Genomic DNA, 25,077 nt, shown 5'->3' with positions numbered 1-25,077 from the left:
AGCTTTTTCAAAATCTTTTGAGAGGAATGGGAGATTCGATATAGGCCGATTTTTTTTTTTTTTTAAATATTTCTGGGTCAAGGTCTGGGTTTTTCAAGAGAGGCTTTATTACTGCCACTTTTAGTGAGTTTGGTACACATCCGGTGGATAGAGAGCCGTTTATTATGCTCAACATAGGAGGGCCAAGCACAGGAAGCAGCTCTTTCAGTAGTTTAGTTGGAAAGGGGTTCCAGTATGCAGCTTGAATGTTTAGAGGCCATGATTATTTTCATCATTGTGTCAAGAGATACAGTGAGGGAAAAAAGTATTTGATCCCCTGCTGATTTTGTACGTTTGCCCACTGACAAAGAAATGATCAGTCTATAATTTCAATGGTAGGTTTATTTGAATAGTGAGAGACAGAATAACAACAAAAACATCGACAAAAAAGCATGTCAAAAATGTATTGCGGTATTGGGTATTGCGTAAGGTTAAATTGAGTTCCTCAGTTAGGTGGTTAACTGATTTTTGTCCTCTGACGTCCTTGGGTAGGCAAAGGGAGTCTGGAAGGGCATCAAGGAATCTTTGGGTTGTCTGAGAATTTATAGCACGACTTTTGATGCTCCTTGGTTGGGGTCTGAGCAGATTATTTGTTGCGATTGCAAACGTAATAAAATGGTGGTCCGATAGTCCAGGATTATGAGGAAAAACATTAAGATCCACAACATTTATTCCATGGGAGAAAACTAGGTCCAGAGTATGACTGTGGCAGTGAGTAGGTCCGGAGACATGTTGGACAAAACCCACTGAGTCGATGATGGCTCCGAAAGCCTTTTGGAGTGGGTCTGTGGACTTTTCCATGTGAATAGTAAAGTCACCAAAATTTTGAATATTATCCCCTATGACTACAAGGTCCGATAGGAACTCAGTGAGGAACGCTGTATATGTAAACAGTAGCTATAAACAGTAGCTATAAAAAGTGATTGACGAAAACGTAATTTTTTTCGTATATTGAAATTTGCTATTGTAAATGTTAGCAACACCTCTGCCTTTGCGGGATGCACGGGGGATATGGTCACTAGTGTAACCAGGAGGTGAGGCCTCATTTAACACAGTAAATTCATCAGGCTTAAGCCATGTTTCAGTCAGGTCAATCACATCAAGATTATGATCAGGGATTAGTTCATTGACTATAACTGCCTTGGAAGTGAGGGAGGGGAGATCCATTCTTCCTTCTCCCCTCCTGTCCTCCTCTTCTCCCGCCCTCCTCTTCATCCACTCTTCCTTCTCCCCTCCTCACCCCCTCCTCTTCTCCCTCTCCCCTCTTTATCCACTCTTCCTTCTCCCCTCCTCACCCCCTCTTCTCCTCCCATCCCCCTCCTCCCGTTGCCCTCCTCACCCCCTCCTCTTTTCCCGTCCCCCCTTCATCCACTCTTCCTTCTCCCCTCCTCACCTCCTCCTCTTTTCCCGTCCCCCTCTTCATCCACTCTTCCTTCTCCCCTCCTCACCCCCTCCTCTTCTCCCGCTCCCCTTTTCATCCACTCTTCCTTCTCCCCTCCTCACCCCCTCCTCTCTCCCGTCCCCCTCCTCCCGTCCCCCTCCTCACCCCCTCCTCTTCTCCCGCCCCCCTCTTCATCCACTCTTCCTTCTCCCCTCCTCACCCCCTCCTCTTCTCCCGCCCCCCTCTTCATCCACTCTTCCTTCTCCCCTCCTCGCCCCCTCCTCTTCTCCCGTCCCCCTCCTCATCCACTCTTCCTTCTCCCCTCTTCTCCCATCCCCTCATCTTCTCCCATCCCCCTCTTCTCCCGCCCCCTTCCTCATCCACTCTCCCTTCTCCCCTCCTCATTCACTCTACCTTCTCCCCTCACCCACCCCCCCACCTCATCCCCTCCACTTCTCCAACTACTGTTGAACCATTGCTCCCACTACCTCTATGCTCTCTCCGTCAGATAATGTGACCCCCCCCCTCCCAACTCCTTAGTTACATTTCAAATAAAATCTAGAATGAGTTTGCAGACCCAGTGTACGGCGAGTGGCAACCTCGTAATAATGTCATACATCATGTGATGTTTACACACCCTATCTCTCTCCCACGGGATTACACACACACACACACACACACACACACAGTTTGCATTACAGTGGAGACTAATTGCTGTAAATTATTCTGGTAGAGAAACACTATGTAGAGAGCTATACATTATCCCCCTTCTTCACATCAGTCTTCAGCATTGCCATAAAGACCCTAATAAATCAACCACTGTAAATGTGTCCAGTACTGATTTATTTATTGTATTTACCAGCTACATTGTTTGAGGACACGACATTGTGGGGAAGAGTTAGAGCAGAGGGGTGGAACCATAGAGATCCTATTAATTGACTGTTCTAATTCTATGGGTGGAACTCTATTGCCTTGGAGTACTTTAGAACAGAGTATATAAAATCTACTTTACACAGCACTAAGTGCATCTGGTTGTGTTCTTGGCTTAGAAGTGTTCCCTTTCTCCCTTTAAATCACAGTCTCTCTACGTCTTAGTTCACAGCCCTTTACTGTTCAGAACACTGTAGACACGGGGTTGATTAGAAGGCTTCCCCTCGTCTCGGTCTCCTACATCTCCTGTTGCTGGAAGATTTAACAACAGAGCTGTAGAAACCCTCCTCGGTCTCCCAGAGCACTTTCTTCTGAATCACCCTCACACGTACAAAGATCCACAGTCACACACACATGCATTACATTTGCATGGACACACACACACACACACACTCGCCCACCTCCACACTAATTTTGATGATAATTAGGCTTCCTTCACCACGTTGAATTATACATCCTCATAACATCCCCCAGTGTAACATTCAGTCTACCAGCACCACAGGACCCATATTCTGGTAACCATAGGGCGGCGCACAATTGGCCCAGCGTCGTCCGGGTTCGGCCAGGGTAGGCCGTCATTGTAAATAAGAATTTGTTCTTAACTGACTTGCCTAGTTAAATAAATGTTAAATTAACAAACAAAAAAATATCTCCCTTCAGTCACACTGACACCTTACAGGGGACAAAATGGCTTCTCTCCTCTTCAACTAACATTTGCATTTACGTCATTTAGCAGACGCTCTTATCCAGAGCGACTTACAGATTGGTGCATTCACCTTATGATATCCAGTGGAACAACCACTTTACAATAGTACATCTATATATTTTTATTTTGGGGGGGGGTTAGAAGGATTACTTTATCCTATCCCAGGTATTCCTTAAAGAGGTGGGGTTTCAGGTGTCTCCGGAAGGTGGTGATTGACTCCGCTGTCCTGGCGTCGTGAGGGAGCTTGTTCCACCATTGGGGTGCCAGAGCAGCGAACAGTTTTTACTGGGCTGAGCGGGAACTGTGCTTCCGCAGAGGTAGGGGGGCCAGCAGGCCAGAGGTGGATGAACGCAGTGCCCTTGTTTGGGTGTAGGGACTGATCAGAGCCTGAAGGTACGGAGGTGCCGTTCCCCTCACAGCTCCGTAGTCAAGCACCATGGTCTTGTAGCAGATGCAAGCTTCAACTGGAAGCCAGTGGAGTGTGCGGAGGAGCGGGGTGACGTGAGAGAACTTGGGAAGGTTGAACACCAGACGAGCTGCGGCGTTCTGGAGGAGTTGTAGGGGTTTAATGGCACAGGCAGGGAGCCCCGCCAACAGCGAGTTGCAGTAATCCAGACGGGAGATGACAAGTGCCTGGATTAGGACCTGCGCCGCTTCCTGTGTAAGGCAGGGTCGTACTCTGCGAATGTTGTAGAGCATGAACCTACAGGATCGGGTCACCGCCTTAATGTTAGCGGAGAACGACAGGGTGTTGTCCAGGGTCACGCCAAGGCTCTTAGCACTCTGGGAGGAGGACACAATGGAGTTGTCAACCGTGATGGCGAGATCATGGAACGGGCAGTCCTTCCCCGGGAGGAAGAGCAGCTCCGTCTTGCCAAGGTTCAGCTTGAGGTGGTGATCCGTCATCCACACTGATATGTCTGCCAGACATGCAGAGATGCGATTCGCCACCTGGTTATCAGAAGGGGGAAAGGAGAAGATTAATTGTGTGTCATCTGCGTAGCAATGATAGGAGAGACCATGTGAGGATATGACAGAGCCAAGTGACTTGGTGTATAGCGAGAATAGGAGAGGCCCTAGAACTGAGCCCTGGGGGACACCAGTGGTGAGAGCACGTGGTGCGGAGACGGATTCTCGCCACGCCACCTGATAGGAGCGACCTGTAAGGAAGGACTCAATCCAAGAGTGAGCCGCGCCAGAGATGCCCAACTCGGAGAGGGTGGAGAGGAGGATCTGATGGTTCACAGTATCAAAGGCAGCAGATGGGTCTAGAAGGATGAGAGCAGAGGAGAGAGAGTTAGCTTTAGCAGTGCGGAGAGCCTCCGTGACACAGAGAAGAGCAGTCTCAGTGGAATGACCAGTCTTGAAACCTGACTGATTTGGATCAAGAAGGTCATTCTGAGAGAGATGGCAAGAGAGCTGGCCAAGGACGGCGCGTTCAAGAGTTTTGGAGAGAAAAGAAAGAAGGGATACTGGTCTGTAGTTGTTGACATCGGAGGGATCGAGTGTTGGTTTTTTGAGAAGGGGTGCAACTCTCGCTCTCTTGAAGACGGAAGGGACGTAGCCAGCGGTCAAGGATTAGTTGATGAGCGAGGTGAGGTAAGGGAGAAGGTCTCCGGAAATGGTCTGGAGAAGAGAGGAGGGGATAGGGTCAAGCGGGCAGGTTGTTGGGCGGCCGGCCGTCACAAGTCGCAAGATTTCATCTGGAGAGAGAGGGGAGAAAGAGGTCAAAGCATAGGGTAGGGCAATGTGAGCAGGACCAGCGGTGTCGTTTGACTTAACAAACGAGGATCGGATGTCGTCGACCTTCTTTTCAAAATGGTTGACGAAGTCATCCGCAGAGAGGGAGGAAGGGGGGGAGGATTCAGGAGGGAGGAGAAGGTGGCAAAGAGCTTCCTAGGGTTAGAGGCAGATGCTTGGAATTTAGAGTGGTAGAAAGTGGCTTTAGCAGCAGAAACGGAGGAAGAAAATGTAGAGAGGAGGGAGTGAAAAGATGCCAGGTCCGCAGGGAGGCTAGTTTTCCTCCATTTCCGCTCGGCTGCCCGGAGCCCTGTTCTGTGAGCTCGCAATGAGTCGTCAAGCCACGGAGCAGGAGGGGAGGACCGAGCCGGCCGGGAGGATAGGGGACATAGAGAATCAAAGGATGTAGAAAGGGAGGAGAGGAGGGTTGAGAAGGCAGAATCAGGAGATTGGTTGGAGAAGGATTGAGCAGAGGGAAGAGATGATAGAATGGAAGAGGAGAGAGTAGCAGGAGAGAGAGAGCGAAGGTTGCGACGGCGCAATACCATCTGAGTAGGGGCAGAGTGAGTAGTGTTGGAGGAGAGCGAGAGGGAAAAGAATACAAGGTAGTGGTCGGAGACTTGGAGGGGAGTTGCAGTGAGATTAGTAGAAGAACAGCATCTAGTAAAGATGAGGTCAAGCGTATTGCCTGCCTTGTGAGTAGGGGGGGACGGTGAGAGGGTGAGGTCAACAGAGGAGAGGAGTGGAAAGAAGGAGGCAGAGAGAAATGAGTCAAACGTAGCCGTGGGGAGGTTAAAGTCACCCAGAACTGTGAGGGGTGAGCCATCCTCAGGAAAGGAACTTATCAAGGCGTCAAGCTCATTGATGAACTCTCCAAGGGAACCTGGAGGGCGATAAATGATAAGGATGTTAAGCTTGAATGGGCTAGTGACTGTGACAGCATGGAATTCAAAGGAGGAGATAGACAGATGGGTCAGGGGAGAAAGAGAGAATGTCCACTTGGGAGAGATGAGGATTCCAGTGCTACCACCCCGCTGACCAGATGCTCTCGGGGTATGCGAGAACACGTGGTCAGACGAGGAGAGAGCAGTAGGAGTAGCAGTGTTTTCTGTGGTGTAGCAGTGTTTTCTGTGGTGTAGCACTTCCTGACTTCCTGTCTCCCTCAAACTTTAGTGAGGAAAGTGACCCTGGAGTGTTTTACTGGGGACCATGTTTAGTTTAACTCAATCCAAGTGAATCATGGGAATAATCCAGTCAACAGTATTGCCTTAATTGCCTTAATTTTACTGGACCCCAGGAAGAGTAGCTGCTGCTTCGGCAGCAGCTAATGGGGATCCATAATAAATACAAATACAAAACAGTTAGGCCTAAATGGAGAAATGGTATTATTGGAATATGGAGGAAAATCATTTTCTTTTGGATGAGATTATTATTATTATGTCTGTTATTGCGTCCTGATCTTTTTAAATGGAAGTCTTCCGTACCTCCCTAGGTTGATGTAATTTACCTTGTGTTGACTACACCCACACGCACACACACACACAGTCATCTGATTGTGGTGGCAATGAAACTTTACTGTTCTCTAGTTCAGGATGAAACTATCCTCATTGTTATTAGTGTTCAGAAATGACGTACACCAGAACCCCAGGCGTCATATAAGATATCCACAATAAGATCTGCTGGGGCCTGGCTGCGATGGAGTGGGAGAAAAGAGGGCCTCAAGGGCCTGTGAGAGGATGAGGGGCCACTCTAACTCGTTCTTCTGCTGAGTGGGAATCAGTTTGATGTCAGTGTTGTGGCCAGGTATTCGTTAGTGAGCTTGTGTGTGTGTTAGCACGTTCAAGACTAACGTTCCACACTAAACCCACCCTTTTTCCCTTTTGGGTTTGAGTAGAGCATTTCATCAAGAGACGACACAAACTCCTCTTCTCTTTTGGCTGCAGAAGTCAATTGCAACATCTCCGTGTGTGATGTCGAGTGGTGAGTCACTGTCTTCCTCTGTCCTCACACACCCTACTCTCCCTGCACCAACCAATGTCTGTCATCAGACTAATATAGATACAGGATCGTTTTGATTGGCCAGTAACAGTTAGACTGAGTGCTGGTTAACCCAGATGTGTCATCTATGCCTGACGGTTAGTACGACAGAGCTGACACTTCTCCCACCCTTAAGCGTCCATCACTGTCCAAAACTTGTACGCACAGCAGTGTTCTAGAATATTGGACCGTTGACGTTCATACTTTTCGAATTTTCAACGCAGGTCAAGCTACACTACATGTCCAGAAGAATGCTTGTCGAACATCTCATTCCAAAATCATGGGCATTGATATGGAGTTGGTCCCCCCTTTGCTGCTATAATAGCATCCACTCTTCTGGGAAGGCTTTCCACTAGATTTTGGAACATTGCTGCGGGGACTAGAGCATTAGGGAGGTCGGGCACTGATGTTGGGAGATTATGCCTGGCTCGCAGTCTGCGTTCCAATTCATCCCAAAGGTGTTCAATGGGGTTGAGGTCAGAGCTCTGTGCAGGCGAGTCAAATTCTTCCACATGGATCTCGACAAACTGTCTGTACAGTGTCAAACTGTTGCCACAAAGTTGGAAACACAGAATGTCATTGTGTGCTGTAGCGTTAATATTTCCCTTCACTGGAACTAAGGGGCTTAGCCCGAACCATGAAAAACAGCCCTAGGCCATTATTCCTCCTCCACCAAACTTTACAGTTGTCACTATGCATTGGGGCACGTAGCGTTCTCTTGGCATCCGCCAAACCAACATTCATCCATTGGACTGCCAGATGGTGAAGTGTGATTCATCACTTCAGAGAACGCGTTTGCACTGCTCCAGAGTTAAATGGCGTCGAGCTTTACACCACTCCAGCCGACGCTTGACATTGCGCATGGTGATCTTAGGCTTGTGTGTGGCTGTTCAGTCATGGAAACCCATTTCATGAAGCTCCTGACGAACAGTTATTGTGCTGACATTGCTTCCAGAGGCAGTCTGGAACTCTTTAGTGAGTGTTGCTTCAGCACTCGGCGGTCCAGTTCTGTGAGCTTGTGTGGCCTACCACTTTGCGGCTGAGCCGCTGTTGCTCCTAGACGTTTCCACTACACAATAACAGCACTTACAGTTGACTGGGGCAGCTCTAGCAGGGCTGACTTGTTGGAAAGGTGGCATCCTATGACAGTGCCACGTTGAAAGTCACTGAGCTCTCCTGTATGGCCAATGTTTGTCTATGGCGATTGCATGGCTGTTTCCTTGTTTTTATATACCAGTCAGCAATGGCTGTGGCTGAAAAAGCCGAATCCACTAATTTGAAGGAGTGTATTTCTCCAACTGTCAACACGTTCAAATGATTCAAGGACATGTACCGGAGCCACGTTGTTTGGGAATTGTGGGGAGGTGCACATTCGGGCGTAGCTATGTCACAATGGGACACGAGACTAACGCGTCTTTAGAATCTGTGGACTATGATTTAGGCTTCATCCCTCACAGCACTCGGGTCCCAAAAAGATGGAGAGAAAAAAGAAGTGAAAAGGCCAAACTACTGTGCCACTGAGGATGGGATCAGACAGACTGTCACAGTGCTTATTTCCCATGATTGCATTTCCTTTTCCTATTATGTTATTGTGTTGAGTCACCACCCCCGTTGTCGTCACTAATGCTAAAACAACTCTCATTTGGTTTTTCTTACTGTAGCATCTCTCTCCTACCCCTCTCAGCCCAACAGTCTGTCTCCCTATTAGACTATTCTGAACTAGATTTTTTTTCTTAACTGTAATTGAGGGTTTTTATTCATTCATAGGCTTACATAGGCTTATTTTACTTTGTTGTTCAATTTATGGCAAGATGTTCAATGGCAAGATGTTCAAAGAAGATTGGACTGTAACTGACATCCAAGAGAAAGAGCTATTACATGTTCTTAGATGAGTCTGTACAGTATTGTGTCCAAGTTGAATGTTGGAACATCGTTAGAGCTGAAAACATCTGCAATTCAATCTGTTCTAGGGGACACATATTTCTTTCTGGCTGAAGTACATACAGTGCATTCGGAAAGTATTCAGACCCCTTGACTTTTTCCACATTTTGTTACGTTACAGCCTTATTCTAAAATTGATTAAATAAAACATTTTCCTCATCAAAATACCCTATCATGAAAAAGTGAAAACAGATTTTTTTTATTTACAAAAGTATTTAGTCCCTTTTCTTTGAGACTTGAAATTGAGCTCAGGTGCATCCTGTTTCCATTGCGAAGATGTAACATGCGTTTCCCAAAACTCCACACAGAGAGAACATTTTGCTAAGTGTGTAGTTGAGCCATGTGATCGAAAGTCAAGCAGCGCTGCTCTCGGATCAGCTTCCTCAATTAAAGTCTTGGCCTACCTGAACATTAGGAGATTAATTCCACAATACTGACCACAGATCAGCTTCTAGAGAGAGATTATCACCTATGGCTGCAAATATTGAGGCGACTTATTCTAATGCTCATAGGCATTTACCCTATAATTACCATATAACAATGTGCACATGCTACACCATGAAATATATTGAGATTTCAGACTGTAGCCTCCAATGAGCAAAATACAACTCAATTGAATTAGCATGAAATTGATTTCAATATGATTGATTGAAATGTATAGGCATGTAGTCTATACAGTTATCTTTTAATGCGGTCATCTCAGTTTTCATTTGAAGCATCTTTTTATCCTTGGTTGGCAACAGTTGTATAACAAAGACATTGGTGACTTTGTATTTGTGATCAACTTCGTTCCATGTTACCTTTAGTCCTTAGGCAACTTCTTAATAGAACAGGTATAAAGCCTCAGGGACCTTCTGCCTTGTAAATCTCTTTGAAGCGTCAGGTGTCTTTCTTGGAAACTGATGTAACATGTGTACGGCCTGTGCACCTGTCAGTGGTGACTGAAGCATGCGACAAGATGCAAAATGGTCGGTTTCACGGCAATACTTGTTTTGCCTTTCTACCTTCTTTCCTCTGGGTTCCTCCCATTTTTCTTTTTCTCCCCTCATCATCCCTCTCCTCTCACACTGTTCCTGACGATACAGGATGTTTGTGTGGGTCAGGGACGGTGTGTGATTTCAGTCACACAGCCAAGGCTAATGTTTCTATTTGGTCATTGCCCCAATATTACTCTTGCCTCACTGACTCTCAAGGTCATGTCAAAGTTTTGGCCGGACGTGAGCTTTGGAGCTCACCTGTGTATGATGTCATAGGGTCCTTCACTAAATATGTCATGTTTCATGATGGAGACCACACACACACACACACACACACACACACACCAGCTCCACAACTGTTTTGCAAAGTGTTTCCCTTGAGCTGTAACCCCTTTCTCAAAACAACAGTCATCTAGAAGTATATAACTTAGAGGGACAGGTATAGCATTGACATCACATTCTACATGCGGAATCTATTGCATCTGTGGAGGATGTACAGAACAGAGAAACAATAGTGTTGAATTAAAGGAACACAAGCTCTAACACACACTAACCTGCCTCCCATGTACAATTAACACACACCGAGCACACACGCATGTAAAAAACACATGTTCTTCTCCTTGATGTTTGTGGCTGCGTGTATTCCTCCATTGTTTGACATTAACTCCTGATTTATTTATTGAATATGATGAAAATTACTTCTAGAAATTACCAGGGAGAGAGATAGAAAGAGCCTGTAATTGCAGCCAAACACCCTCGTTTTGCAGCTAATTACCCGCCTTGGCCCTTAAGTGCGTTAGTACGGGGCTGCGCAGCAGAGAGGGAGGTGTAGGAACCTAATCAATCACACCTCGTGTCACCACAACATGGTACAACACATGACACGCAGACGACCGAACGATGATCTCTACAGCACCCATCTGCCACACCTACAAACCGTCTGGTTTTAATGTTTTCCCATCCGTGATGCATTCATCACAGGAGTCCCTGGAGCATTTAATGTACATGTAGTTGTATTAGATGATTTATCTTCCTTTTCTCTCTCTCTCTCTCTCTCTCTCTCTCTCTATCTCTATCTCTCTCTCTCTCTCTCTCTATCTATCTATCTATCTATCTATCATTTTATCTGGCTCCAAAATGACCGTGTGGGCACCTTGAAGTCCTTAGTCTGATTTAAGGTCAAATCTGAGCCAACTGACCAACACTACAGAATAATTACTTCCTGTTACTGTAGAACATTTACTTTCTGTTACTGTAGAACATTTACTTGTTGTTACTGTAGAACATTTACTTTTGTCACAGGCGTAGACTAACGTGAAATGCTTACATCTGGGTACTTTTTTAACAATGCAGAGTTAAAGAAAGAAAAAGTAACACGAGGAATATATACACAGTGAATAACAATGACGAGTACAAATAACTTGACTATATACAGGGAGTACCAGTACTGAGTCGATGTGCAGGGGTACGAGGTAATAACTTGACTATATACAGGGAGTACCAGTACTGAGTCGATGTGCAGGGGTACGAGGTAATAACTTGACTATATACAGGGAGTACCAGTACTGAGTCGATGTGCAGGGGTACGAGGTAATAACTTGACTATATACAGGGAGTACCAGTACTGAGTCGATGTGCAGGGGTACGAGGTAATAACTTGACTATATACAGGGAGTACCAGTACTGAGTCGATGTGCAGGGGTACGAGGTAATAACTTGACTATATACAGGGAGTACCAGTACTGAGTCGATGTGCAGGGGTACGAGGTAATAACTTGACTATATACAGGGAGTACCAGTACTGAGTCGATGTGCAGGGGTACGAGGTAATAACTTGACTATATACAGGGAGTACCAGTACTGAGTCGATGTGCAGGGGTACGAGGTAATAACATGACTATATACAGGGAGTACCAGTACTGAGTCGATGTGCAGGGGTACGAGGTAATAACTTGACTATATACAGGGAGTACCAGTACTGAGTCGATGTGCAGGGGTACGAGGTAATAACTTGACTATATACAGGGAGTACCAGTACTGAGTCGATGTGCAGGGGTACGAGGTAAATGTACACATAGGTAGGGTTATAGTGACTAGGCAACAAGATAGATAATAGACAGTAGCAGCAGCAGGTGGCCATTTGATTAGCTCTTGTTTAGCAGTCTTATGGCTTGAGAGTAGAAGCTGTTCAGGGTCCTGTTGGTTCCAGACTTGGTGCATCGGTACCGCTTGCTGTGCGGTAGCAGAGAGAACAGTTTATGGCTTGGGTGGCTGCAGTCATAGACATTTTTTGGGGCCTTCCTCTGACACCGCCTGGTATAGAGGTCCTGGATGGCAGGGAGATCAGCCCCAGTGATCTACTGGGCCGTACTGACCACCCTCTGTTACGCCTTGCGGTCGGGTGCCTTGCAGTTGCCGTACCCAGCGGGGATGCAGCCAGTAAAGATGCTCTCAACGGTGCAGCTGTATAACTTTATGAGGATCTGAGGACCCCTGCCAAATCTTTTCAGCCTCCTGAGGGGGAAGAGGCTCTGTCGTGCCCTCTTCACAACTGTGTGGGTGTGTGTGGACTGTGTTAATTCCTTAGTGATGTGGACGCAAAGGATACATTTACTTCCTGTTACTTCCACCTCGGTCTTGTACATATTGTGCTTATCGTATCGTCGTCTCTGTGACTCTCTCTGTCTCAGATGCAGACCGGCAGGATGCCATCAACCTGTTTCTGCAGGTGTACCAGCCATCAGAGTCTAAGCCTCACCTCTGGGAGCTGCCCACTGACTTCTATCTGCACCAGAGGAACTCTATGGCACTGACCCACGACAGGCGCAGGTACACACACACCACGGCAGATGCGTACTCACACGCTGATATGCCTGGTGGGAGATCACTTAAACAAGATTACCAGCTACATCTGTGTTTCTTTTAGGGGCGGCTTACCTGCAGAACAGCTGCGTGTGTGTGTGCGTGCGTGCGTGCTCGCTCAAGCTTGTCTGAGTGTGCGTGTTTTATGGTTAAGTGTCTCTTCTCCATTTCTTTCTCTTGGTCCCTCTCTCTCGGACCCGCTCGCTCTCTGTCTCATTCTTTCTTTTTTATTTCACGCCCTCTCCACCCCCTCGCTCCCTCTAGCTCTGCACGGTCATGAATTTTAAGCCGAGCCCTAACCATGCCCGCGATGTTCAGGCCCTACCCTACCCAGGCCTGATTGCTTCTGGCAAATTTAAGGCCCTGCCCAAAACCCAAAATCAGAAGTAACTTCCTCCCTTAGTAAATCCATTCGCTGCTCCTTTCTGTCTGTCATTGGCTCCGTGCACGCAGCTCACTCTGCTCTTGAGTATCCATAGCAATGGCTTTGCTTGGGCCGCTCTGCTCAATGAAGAGACTGGAGAGCAGTTAGCTGTTAGCTACTTTATCACTCAACTCAGAGAGCTGAAGGAAAATTGTTATTTTCTGTTAAATAATCTCTCCTGAAGGACTTCTGACACCATGTTATGATCTTAGTCAGATATGACAGGTTCATAATGTTAGTGACCTGCCCGTACCCTAGTTACTGATGAATAAACAGTCCCTACCCGTCCCTAACCCCATGTATAATGTCGGTGCCCGTCTGGCTCAGGTAGGGTAGCAGACCTCTACTACCGCTCTCTCTCGCTCTCTCATTCTTTATTTTTACTTTGACGCCCTCTCACCGCCTCTCACTGTCTTTCACTCTCCTCTCTTTCTGTCTTCCATTCTCTCACTCCCTCTTTCCCTTTCTCTTCTCGTATGTTCTGACCCAGATCTGTCTGCCTACCTGTCTGACTGTGTTCAGTCAATTCTTTGTGGTTGTGCTGCAGTCATAATGACAGACCCAGATTGCTGTGGCCACTCCACCATTCAGTTACAAAGGCCAAGATGGCTCTGTTATTATCATAACAAATGAAATCTGCAGTCAGTCTTTTTCCTCTCAACCAGCCACACAACTCCCTATAATTGCTGTATTTATTTGCACAAACTGGACTTAATTGAATTAAAGGAATGATGTATTAGTTGTTAGGCTGTCGTCGAGCTGCATCCTAGTTTCATATCTGGGTTATGTAAGTACAGTATTCATTGGTGTTATGGCAGTGAAGGTAGAGAATGCAAACCTTAAGAGACTTGCATTTATCATAATGTTGAACGCTGTTAGCTAATCCTTGTTGTGTGTTTCTCTCTAGCTATACGTACTGGTGGTCGGAGGGGATCTTATCCTACCTGCCTCTGCCCTATGATGAAGGTATCTATTCAATCATACACACATCTGGGTTGGAAAGTAAAGTTTGTCTCAAAGCCAAAATCATGACCGACATAAATGAAAAGAATATACTTTTCTCTAATTTCACGGTGTGTGTGATTGTGTGTACACTATGAGCATGTGGCATATGTACAATATGTTAGTGTGACGTGTCCTAATATGCGTGTGTGTGTGTGTGTGTGTGTGTGCTTCCAGTTCCCTGTGAGGAGAATATGAAGAAGGTAGGGGTGAGGAGAGTGAACCGTTACGACGAGAGCATCGATACCTACACAGAGTTCTTCAAACCCTACGAACTCACCTCCTTTGACGACACCTTCTGCATAGCTATGACCAACTCTGCACGGTACGTACCCTAACCTGCATACAGTTACATCAATATCTACTGGGTCATGGCAAGCGAACCGTGTTGCTTTTTAGTTTCATACAATGAGATGTCTGAATACTGGCCTGAGCAAAAATATTATAATTGTAAATTGACAATGAAGGTATTATATACAGTGCCTTCAGAAAGTATTCATACTGCTTGACTTATTCTACATTTTGTTGTGTAACAGCTTGAATTCAAAATGGATTAAATTGGGGGTTTTTGTTCACCAATCTTCACACAATATCCCATAATGACAAAGTAAAAACATGTTTTTAAATAAAAAAATGAATTACAGAAATCTCTCACTTATAAAGGTATTCACAACCCTGAGTCAATACTTTGTAGAAGCACCTTTGGCAGCGATTACAGCTGTGAGTCTTTCTGGGTAAGAACTTTCCACACCTGGATTGTGCAGCATTTGCCCCTTATTCTTTTCAAAATTCTTTAAGCTCTGTCAAATTGGTTGTTGATCTTTGCTAGACAGCCAATTTTAGGTCTTGCCAGATTTTCCAATTGATTTAAGTCAACAGTAACTCTGCCACTCAGGAACATTCACTGTCTTCTTGGTAAGCAACTCCAGTGTAGATTTGGCCTTGTGTTTTAGGATATTGTCCTGCTGAAAGGTGAATTAATCTCTTAGTGTCTGGTGGAATGCAGACTGAACCAGGTTTTCCTCTAGGATTTTGCCTGTGCTTAGCTCCATTCCGTAAAATGTTTATCCTGAAAAACTCTCCAGTCCATAACAATTACACACATACCCATAACAGGATGCAGCCACCATTATGCTTGTAAATATAGAGAATGGTACTCAGTAATGTGTTGTATTGGATTTGCTCCAAACATAACATTTTGTATTCAGGACAAAAAGTTAATTGCTTTGCTACATTTTTTGCAGTATCACTTTAGTGCCTTGTTTCAAACCGGATGCATGTTTTGGAATATTTTTATTCTGTAAAGGCTTCCTTCTTTTCACTCTGTCAAGTAGGTTAGTATTGTAGAGTAACTACAGTGTTGTTGATCATCCATCCTCAGTTTTCTCCTATCACAGCCATTAAACTCTAACTGTTTTAAAGTCACCATTGGCTTCTTGGTGAAATCCCTGAGCGGTTTCCTTCCTCTCCGGAAACTGAGTTAGGCAGGACACCTGTATCTTTGCATTGATTGCCAGGATGTGTTGATACACCATCCACAGTGTAATTAAAACTTCATCATGCTCAAAGGGATATTCAATGTCTGCTTTTTTTACATTTTGACCCATCTACCAATAGGTGCCATTTGCGAGGCATTGGAAAACCTCCCTGGTCTTTTTTGGTTGAATATGTGCTTGAAATTCACTGCTCGACTGAGGGACCTTACAGATAATTGTATGTGTGGGGTACAGAGATGAGGTAGTCATTCAAAAATCCTGTTAAACACTATTATTGCACACATAGTGAGTCCATGCAACTTACTGTATGTGACTTGTTAAGCAAATTTTTACTCCTGAACTTATTTAGGCTTGCCATAATAAAGGGGTTGAATACTTATTAACTCAAAACATTTTAGCTTTTCAATTTTTATTAATTTGTTAAGATTTGCGAAAAACATAATTCCACTTTGACATTATGGGGTGTTGTGTGTAGACCAGTGACCAAAAATCACAATTGAATCAATTTTAAATTCAGGCTGTAACACAACAAAATGTGGAAAATTCAAGGGGTCTTAATAATTTCTGAAGGCACTGTAGACTGACCATGTGAGTCCTGGTGAAAGCTATGATCCCTTGTTAAATCCAATTCAATCAGTGTAGATGAAGGGGAAGAGACAGGAAGGACAAGGAAGGATTTTTAATCCTTGAGATAATTGAAATATGGATTGTGTATGTGTGCCATTCAGAGGGTGAATGGGCAAGACAAAGAATATAAGTGCCTTTGAACGGGGTATGATAGTAGGTGCCAGGCGCGTCAAGACTGCAACATTGCTGTTTTTTCCGCGCTCAACCATTTCCAGTGTGTATCAAGAATGGTTCACCACCCAAAGAACACCCAGCCAACTTGACACAGCTGTAGGAAGCATTGGAGTCAACATGGGCCAGAATCCCTGTGGAACGCACTCGACACCTTGTGGAGTCCATGCCCTGACGAATTGAGGCTGTTCTGAGTGCAAGGGGAGGGGGGTGCAACTCAATATAAGGAAGGTGTTCCTAATGTTTGGTATTCTCCCCATATGTCTGCTGCAGAGAGACAAAAGAGATTTGGATCTGGGTGCAGACATAAGGTTAACTATGATGTGTTTTTCCTGGGATAATAATGTGGTGATTATGTTCTCTTTGTGTGTGAAGGGAGTTGATGCCCAAGACAGTAGGAGTGGACCCCAGCCCCTTCACTGTGCGCAAGCCAGAGGAGACTGGGAAATCTGCTGTGATTGGGTGAGTGTACTCTACTCGCGTGTGTCGTGACTTTACGTTAATTAATCTGATGACTGTTATTTATCTTATCAACTAACTATGTTTAATTGTTACCTGATTTAATTAATCAGGTAACAATTAACTCATTAGGATCTGGGGCACCACAAGAGCGGTTCATTAAAGAGTTACCATCTCCCAAAGGTCTTAACCTATCACATCTATAAACAGTCAATGTATTCATCGTAACTTCGTATCTTATCGACATTCTGAACAGTCGTAACCTCCTGCAACTGCAAAAACCCCAGCCTTACTTATGATTCAGTACTACACAAATTGGTTTAATTATTTATTTACCAGCTAACTAAATGGTAACACAGGTTAAACATACACACTTAATACATTAGAAACAGGTCCCAAGCAGACTGACACAATATGGCAGCTTGTTACAAAAGACAGAAAGTGAGAGAGAGAGGGACAGAGACATACACTACCATTCAAAAGTTTGGGGTCACTTAGAAATGTCCTTGTTTTTGAAAGAAAAGCAAAAAAAATGTGTCCATTTAAAATAACATCAAATTGATCAGAAATACAGTGTAGACATTGTTAATGTTGTAAATGACCATTGTAGCTGGAAATGGAAGATTTTTTTATGTAATATCTACAAAGGCCCATTATCAGCAACCATCACTCCTGTGTTCCAATGGCATGTTGTTAGCTAATCCAAGTTTATCATTTTAAAAGGCTAATTGCTCATTAGAAAACCCTTTTGCAATTATGTTAGCATAGCTGAAAACTGTTGTTCTGATTAAAGAAGCAATAAAACTGGGCTTCTTTAGACTAGTTGAGTATCTGGAGAATCAGCATTTGTGGGTTCGATTACAGGCTCAGAATGGCCAGAAACAAAGTACTTTCTTCTGAATCTCGTCAGTCTATTCTTGTTCTGAAAAATGAAGGCTATTCCATTCGAGAAATTGCCAAGAAACTGAAGATCTCGTACAACGCTGTGTGCTACTGCCTTCACAGAACAGCGCAAACTGGCTCTAACCAGAATAGAAAGAGGAGTGGGAGGCCCCGGTGCACAACTGAGCAAGAAGACAAGTACATTAGAGTGTCTAGTTTGAGAAACGGACGCCTCACAAGTCTTCAACTGGCAGCTTCATTAAATAGTACCCTCAAAACACCAGTCTCAACGTCAACAGTGAAGAGGCGACTCCGGGATGCTGGCCTTCTAGGCAGTGTTCAGATGTGCAAACATAATTGCAAAAGGGTTTTCTAATGATCAATTAGCCTTTTAAAATGATAAACTTGGATTAGCTAACAACATGCCATTGGAACACAGGAGTGATGGTTGCTGATAATGGGCCTATGTATGCCTATGTATCACTACTTACACCAGTATCACTACTTACACACCATCATCTGCTCATCTATCACAGTGTTAATCTGCTAAATTGTAATTACTTTGCTACTATGGCCTATTTATTGCCTTACCTCCTCACGCCATTTGCACACACTGTATATAGACTTTCTTTTTTTCTATTGTGTTATTGACTGTACGCTTGTTTATTCCATGTAACTCTGTGTTGTTGTTTCTGTCGCACTGCTTTGCTTTATCTTGGCCAGGTCGCAGTTGTAAATGAGAACTTGTTCTCAACTAGCATTCCTGGTTAAATAAAGGTGAAATAAATAGTACAATAAAAAATGTAGATAATCCATAAAAAAAATGTAAAAAATGTGCTTTTCTTTCAAAAACAAGGAAAATTCGAGGTGACCCCAAACTTTTGAATGGTAGTGAAATACTTTGGTACATTTTGAAACTACTCTCACTGTAATCATATACTTTGCACACGAACCGCCACCCGTTTAGAGTAAGAAATCATGACGTGTGTGTGCTCGTGGGTGCGCTTCTCTTTGTTCGCTCGGGTGTGTGTGTGTGTGGTGTGTGTGTGTGTGTGTGTGTGTGTGTGTGTTTGTATATTTCTGTGTCTCAACACGTGTATCTGGAAGCCATGGGCCATAAACAAGACACTCATCTTCCATTAGCTGACTCATATGAGCGCACACACATATACACACACATACACACACACACCACCTCTTTACCTTGTTGAAAACCTTCAATAACACCTAGTTGTTGAGCAACTACGTGTGTTAGTATGAATATTGAACTCCTATAAAGGGCATGTATTACTCCTGTTCCTTTAACCAGTCAATGGCTGTTCATGGATTTATTTATCAAAGCACAACCTTTTAATGAATGATTGAGTGTCCGATATCATTCTCTACTGGAGTGTAATGTAGGCGTCCAGATTGGAGTTGTCCATCCGTTGTAGAGAGAGGACAAAGCTTTGATTACACTCTCTCTCTCCCTCTCTCCACTCCCCTCTGTCCTGCTGCCTAACCTCTCTCCTCCCCTCTAACTTCTCTATCTCCCTCTGCACTCCCCCCTACTCACCTCTGTCCTGCTGCCTAATCTCTCTCTCCCTCTCCTCCCCCCTACTCCCCTGTGTCCTCCTGCCTAACCTCTCTCTCCCTCTCTCCTCCCCCCTACTCTCCTGTGTCCTCCTGCCTAACCTCTCTCTCTCCCTCTCTCACTCTCCCCTACTCCCCTGTGTCCTCCTGCCTAACCTTTCTCTCACTCCCCCCTACTCCCCTGTGTCCTCCTGCCTAACCTCTCTCTCTCCCTCTCTCACTCCCCCCTACTCCCCTGTGTCCTCCTGCCTAACCTTTCTCTCACTCCCCTGTGTCCTCCTGCCTAACCTTTCTCTCTCCCTCTCTGTTCTCCCCCTAACCTCTCTCAGCCTTTCAGTCTGGCTCTGTCTTGTTAACCATGTTTATTCAAAATACTACCAACGGTACTGTCTACCTCCACTGTCTGTTTATTCTGTGTGTCTTAAGAGCAGTATGGTCACGCTATGGACTGCTGACATTAACTACTACTAGTGTGTGTGATAGCTGGGTGCGACAACCACTTATCTTAAGATGAAGGCATGAATTGTAAGTCGCTCTGGATAAAAGCATCTGCTAAAGGACTAGTTGTGTGTGTGTGTGTGTGTGTGTGTGTGTGTGTGTGTGTGTGTGTGTGTGTGTGTGTGTGTGTGTGTGTGTGTGTGTGTGTGGTGTGTGTGTGTGTGTGTGTGTGTGTGTGTGTGTGTGTGTGTGTGTGTGTGTGTGTGTAGTGCTAAGAGCAGTAAGGAGGAGACGGTGGTCCAGAGGAAGACAGCAGCCAGCGCCCCCCCACCCCCCAGCGAGGAACAGATCTCCAGCAGCTCAGAGGACGACTCCGAGGACGACCGCGACGATGACGGATCAGTGTCCCAACGCTCCACCCCCATCAAACTACTGACCGAGTCTGGGGAGAGCGTCCGCACTCAGGAGGTATGGGATGGGAAACGCGCTGACACACACGCACAGGTAGCCAGCTGAGTTCAATGTCAGCTGACATGCAGACAGGACCATGGGAGAGAAGGTGCTAACTAAAAGTGAAGAGTTCAACTATCGAGATTGAAAACTCATTCTGTGTCAATTTTAAGAAGATTTTCAGTGTCAGGTTGGAGCTCTCCTGTTTCTCCTCACATGTTCAGAACATAATGAGGTTTCTCTTGGTTTCTCTCTCGCTAACTGGCCCTCTCACATTCCCTCTCCCTCCCATTTCTGTCTCTCTAGCCAACCATCTGTCTCCCTCTCTCCCCCTCTCACTCACAGAGTTGACCTATTGGTGTTGTGTGTTATTGTTTGATTAATTTCCCCCCTATCCATTGAGATTATCACAATGATCGCATAATTATTCAGATAATGAATCCATAACATGGTCTACATATTAGATGTCATCAAAAGTGTATTCATCACAACACAGTTTGAGTTCTTATGGTTTGATTGAACTCCCCAGGACACTGATAGTTTTGGATGGTTTGGTTTGACGGTTTGGTTTTTTAGACCGCAGAGCAACATGTAGAAGACTAACATACCACCGCAGCTGATATTGTGTTCTATCATCAACGTTATCCACAGTCACCAGTCTAATACATTGTATCATAATGATTATACTAGAGTGAATAAAATGCATGAGACTGATCCATTTTCATGTGCACACACACACACTTCACAACAAAACACGGGGGGCTCTCATCTCTCGCTTGTGACTCAAGGTCTCTCTCTGCGTTTCCATGACAACTGGACTGGTTGAATATTCTCCTTGGTGAGCAAGCGAGAGAGCGGAGGGAAGACAATGGGAGTTTGAATTTGAATCGGATGACCTAGAAGCTGATGCCAGCCTCAGTCAGAATACATTGTGTGGTTGTGTCCCAAATGGCACCCTATTCCCTATATAATGCACTAATTTGGACCAGAGCCCTATGGGCATTTTCAACAGTAGTGCACAACAAAGGCAATGGAATGCCATTTGGGACACCGACATGCTGTTGGACTGGTACCCAGGTGGTAGTACCACTGTCCATTAAGAGTGGTGCCATCACCTGGACCTCATGTGAGTGCTACCGTAAAAGGGGTATTTAGATTGGCAGCAAAATGTGAGTAGATTCCATTGGAGCTCATTCAGGTCAGGAAATGAACTGGGGAAGATGGGGAGCATATTGAAGATGAGGAGCAATTACCAACTCATGAATTGTATAGAACTGACCATCCTAACGAAGTAGATGACTTGGATGTAGTTAATTAATTAATGGCTCACCGTACTTTTCCCTGTGAGAGAGACAACACAACGAGTTGAGAAGTCTCTCCTTCTCTATCCATTCTACCATCCTTTAGGAGGCCTCTTCCCCTGAGTTCATATCATATCTGATATCTCTGTTTGTCAATCATAGACTGGGTAGGTCTATGGTAGCTTTGTCTCGACTCCTCTCTCAACTTATCTCTCAATGTCCAGTTACTGAGCCTTCCTCGAACGGTCATTCCTACCTTCTGTCCATCTCCTGCCCCCATCCCTCCCTCAGGTGGTTGCCTCCTGTATGTTTTATGACGACAGCTATGGGCTAAATTCTACTCTGCTGTAAAATAAAATACAACAAAAGCATAAATGAATAGATGGATGGACAGAGATGAAAAGAGAAATGAGGCCACTAGAAAAAAGATCAAGCCCAGTGACGTACACCGGGACACATAAAAATGTCACGCCTTGCTTCAAAATCCCAATTGTACTCAATCTGTTGCTATAACAAGACTATTGTGTGCCACATTTGTTGTCAGAGGCGATGGTAACCCAGATGCTCTTTGACCGACTAGACCCTCGTTGTGTGAAGAAGCGGCGAGGTCGGTGGTGGTGAATCAAGTTTTTGTTTTCGTCCGCCAGGCAGCCACACAACATGGCTTCCGGTGCCAGCTGGGGGCTTGTGGGTAATTTCTTCCTCTGTTTACAGTCTTGAGTGAAGTGTTCAGGTTAAGGGCCATCTCATACTCTCTAAACAGACGATACCACAAGGATAAGCTCTCTCCTCTCCCCGTCTACACGTGATGAGAGATCGAGAAAGGACAGGAGCCATGGAGAGAGCAGGGTAGAGAGATGAAGACAGAGCGAAAGAAAGAGATTACCCTGCTCCGCTGACCCCTTTTATTTTATTTAACATCTTCATTCACATGCTTTTAGATATCCATACACCTTTATATGTTAATTCACATGCTTTTAGATATCCATACACCTTTATATGTTAATTCACATGCTTTTAGATATCCATACACCTTTAAATGTTAATTCACATGCTTTTAGATATCCATACACATTTATATGTTAATTCACATGCTTTTAGATATCCATACACCTTTATATGTTAATTCACATGCTTTTAGATATCCATACACCTTTATATGTTAATTCACATGCTTTTAGATATCCATACACCTTTATATGTTAATTCACATGCTTTTAGATATCCATACACCTTTAAATGTTAATTCACATGCTTTTAGATATCCATACACCTTTATATGTTAATTCACATGCTTTTAGATATCCATACACCTTTATATGTTAATTCACATGCTTTGAGATATCCATACACCTTTATATGTTAATTCACATGCTTTTAGATATCCATACACCTTTATATGTTAATTCACATGCTTTTAGATATCCATACACCTTTATATGTTAATTCACATGCTTTTAGATGTCCATACACCTTTATATGTTAATTCACATGCTTTTAGATGTCCATACACCTTTATATGTTAATTCACATGCTTTTAGATATCCATACACCTTTATATGTTAATTCACATGCTTTTAGATATCCATACACCTTTATGTTAATTCACATGTTTTTAGATATCCATACACCATTATATGTTAATTCACATGCTTTTAGATGTCAATACACCTTTATATGTTTACATGTTCATTCACATGCTGCTTTCTGTTTTCTGATTCATCCTCTCTCCTCCCAGTCTTTCTTGCCAGATTCACTCATCCTCACATCCCCAGTAACAACCACACTGATTGCTTTTGACAACGAGAAGCAAAAAAACGTGAATAAAATATATATTTTTGTAAATATCCATTAACTCCTGTGCTGTTTTCTCCCTCAGGCTTCATTTATAACATGCTTCCCTCGGCTATACGTTTTCTCCCTCAGAGTTCATTTATAACATGTTGCTCCCCTCAGAGTTCATTTATAATATGCTTCCCTCATATGTTTTCTGCCTCTTCTTGGATCTGGAGTTGGTAGCGGGGAGGGGGTGATGAATATTTTGGGATAGAAGGTTAGCGGTTAGCTCACGTGTCTGCACATACACACACGTGTCTCGTGTCGCTGCCTGCGAGCCTGTCCCAGAGAATGGATTGCTATGGCGCCAGAAAAACACATAACTGATCAAATATTTAAACATCTGATCATTACCTTACTGCTTGCTGTATAATTAGACAGACTAATTCCATATTCCCCTCTCTCTGTGTCTGTATGTATGTGTGTGTGTGTGTGTGTGTGTGTGTGTGTGTGTGTGTGTGTGTGTGTGTGTGTGTGTGTGTGTGTGTGTGTGTGTGTGTGTGTGTGTGTGTGTGAGTATTTGTTTCTGTGTGTGTGTTTGCAAAGCTTCACTCTCTTGTATTTCGTTGTATCCGGCCACCTCCCTCCAGTTCTCCCGTCTTGGGCACAAACCATGGCGGCAGGCTGAATCCATAGCCTTTGAATGGAAAAGCTATGTTTTGTGTTGGACATAGAGCTGTCCCATCATCTCAGAGGAGAAGAGTGCTTGAAAGGCTACTGCCGTTACTTAAATCCCTCTGGACAATCCACGTTATATCGGGACAGAAGATGGATGTACACTTCATCTTTATTGTTGTTAGTATTCATTCTCACTCTAGTCTCTTGTGGTGACAATCACAGGCGTTCCAGTCTGTAGTTTTCCTATGTGGCTTTGTGTTTGCTGAAAAGCCATCTATTTTCTCCCTGCGGACTACAAAGCACACCTCCCACAGTAAACTACACTTCCCACATCTAGTGTTTCTCTGGAGGGGAGGATGTGTTGATATGTTCTCCTCAGGTTTGGTCCCTGGATAGAGGAAGGGGGTACAATCTGAATGGTTGCACAGTACAGTTGGAGAGCGCTTGAGGAGGTCTAGTCAGAGTTATTCAGGATGATTTCATACAGTTTGTCTCCTTTCTCTTACCCCTTTTACCCCACTCCTCACTGTTACCTCTCACCTCGCTCTAACCTTTTGACCCCTAACATTTGACCCTTGCTGCCACACAGGACTTCCTGCAACAGTCCATGAGGGAAACCTATGGACTCAACCTGGCCGCGCTCCCTGCCGAGGAGGACATGCTCATATATGAGAGGTGAGACACACACACACACACCATGAAAACGAGGGGCTTCCACGCATTATGTGAGACTGAGTCAGGTTGACAGGTATTTGATGATTGACTGTATGCCGAAAAGATCTATCTTCACACTACCGTCACACTGAGTATTGCATTTCAACCCCTGTGAGCTTCTGACCTACTGACACAAAACTGCCAAAACGTGTAATCATGACGGAGACACGTTTCCTTATGAAAGTGGTCCCTGTGAGACAAACGGAACTGATGATCAGTCAGCCAGTCTGATTCTGATCCTTTTCTCTGTAATGATGATGTTGATAATGATAATAGAAGACATCTTGTCCTGAAGACCTGTTAGGAAGACGGGGACAGGCCGTCCCATAGTCACTATTAGGGTGACGTTCTAAATGGACTCTGTCAACTGGAGAACGGCACACTAATGACCTCATGACCAGGTGAAAAATCTGTCCATGTACCCGTTGAGCAAGGCACTTAAACCTAATTTACTCCAGGGAATCCGTACTACTA

General features: G+C 44.6%; 1 protein-coding gene across 1 annotated transcript in view; it reads left to right on the top strand.

Moving 5' to 3' along the window:
* The window catches only part of fig4a (FIG4 phosphoinositide 5-phosphatase a), a 109,476-nt gene that overhangs the window by 56,090 nt on the left and 28,309 nt on the right, over nt 1-25,077 (top strand). The window contains exons 17-22 of the mRNA XM_014205487.3: nt 12,442-12,580; nt 13,945-14,003; nt 14,217-14,364; nt 16,709-16,795; nt 19,954-20,152; nt 24,479-24,564. Coding sequence (XP_014060962.1) covers nt 12,442-12,580; nt 13,945-14,003; nt 14,217-14,364; nt 16,709-16,795; nt 19,954-20,152; nt 24,479-24,564 — 718 coding nt within the window. The remainder of the gene's footprint in view (nt 1-12,441; nt 12,581-13,944; nt 14,004-14,216; nt 14,365-16,708; nt 16,796-19,953; nt 20,153-24,478; nt 24,565-25,077) is intronic.

The sequence above is a fragment of the Salmo salar genome, chromosome 06 (assembly GCF_965601325.2).
Source record: "Salmo salar chromosome 06, fSalSal1, whole genome shotgun sequence".
Classification (NCBI taxonomy): Eukaryota; Metazoa; Chordata; class Actinopteri; order Salmoniformes; family Salmonidae; genus Salmo; species Salmo salar.
The sequence above is the reverse complement of the archived record's forward strand: the minus strand, read 5'-3'. Positions and strand labels throughout refer to the sequence as shown.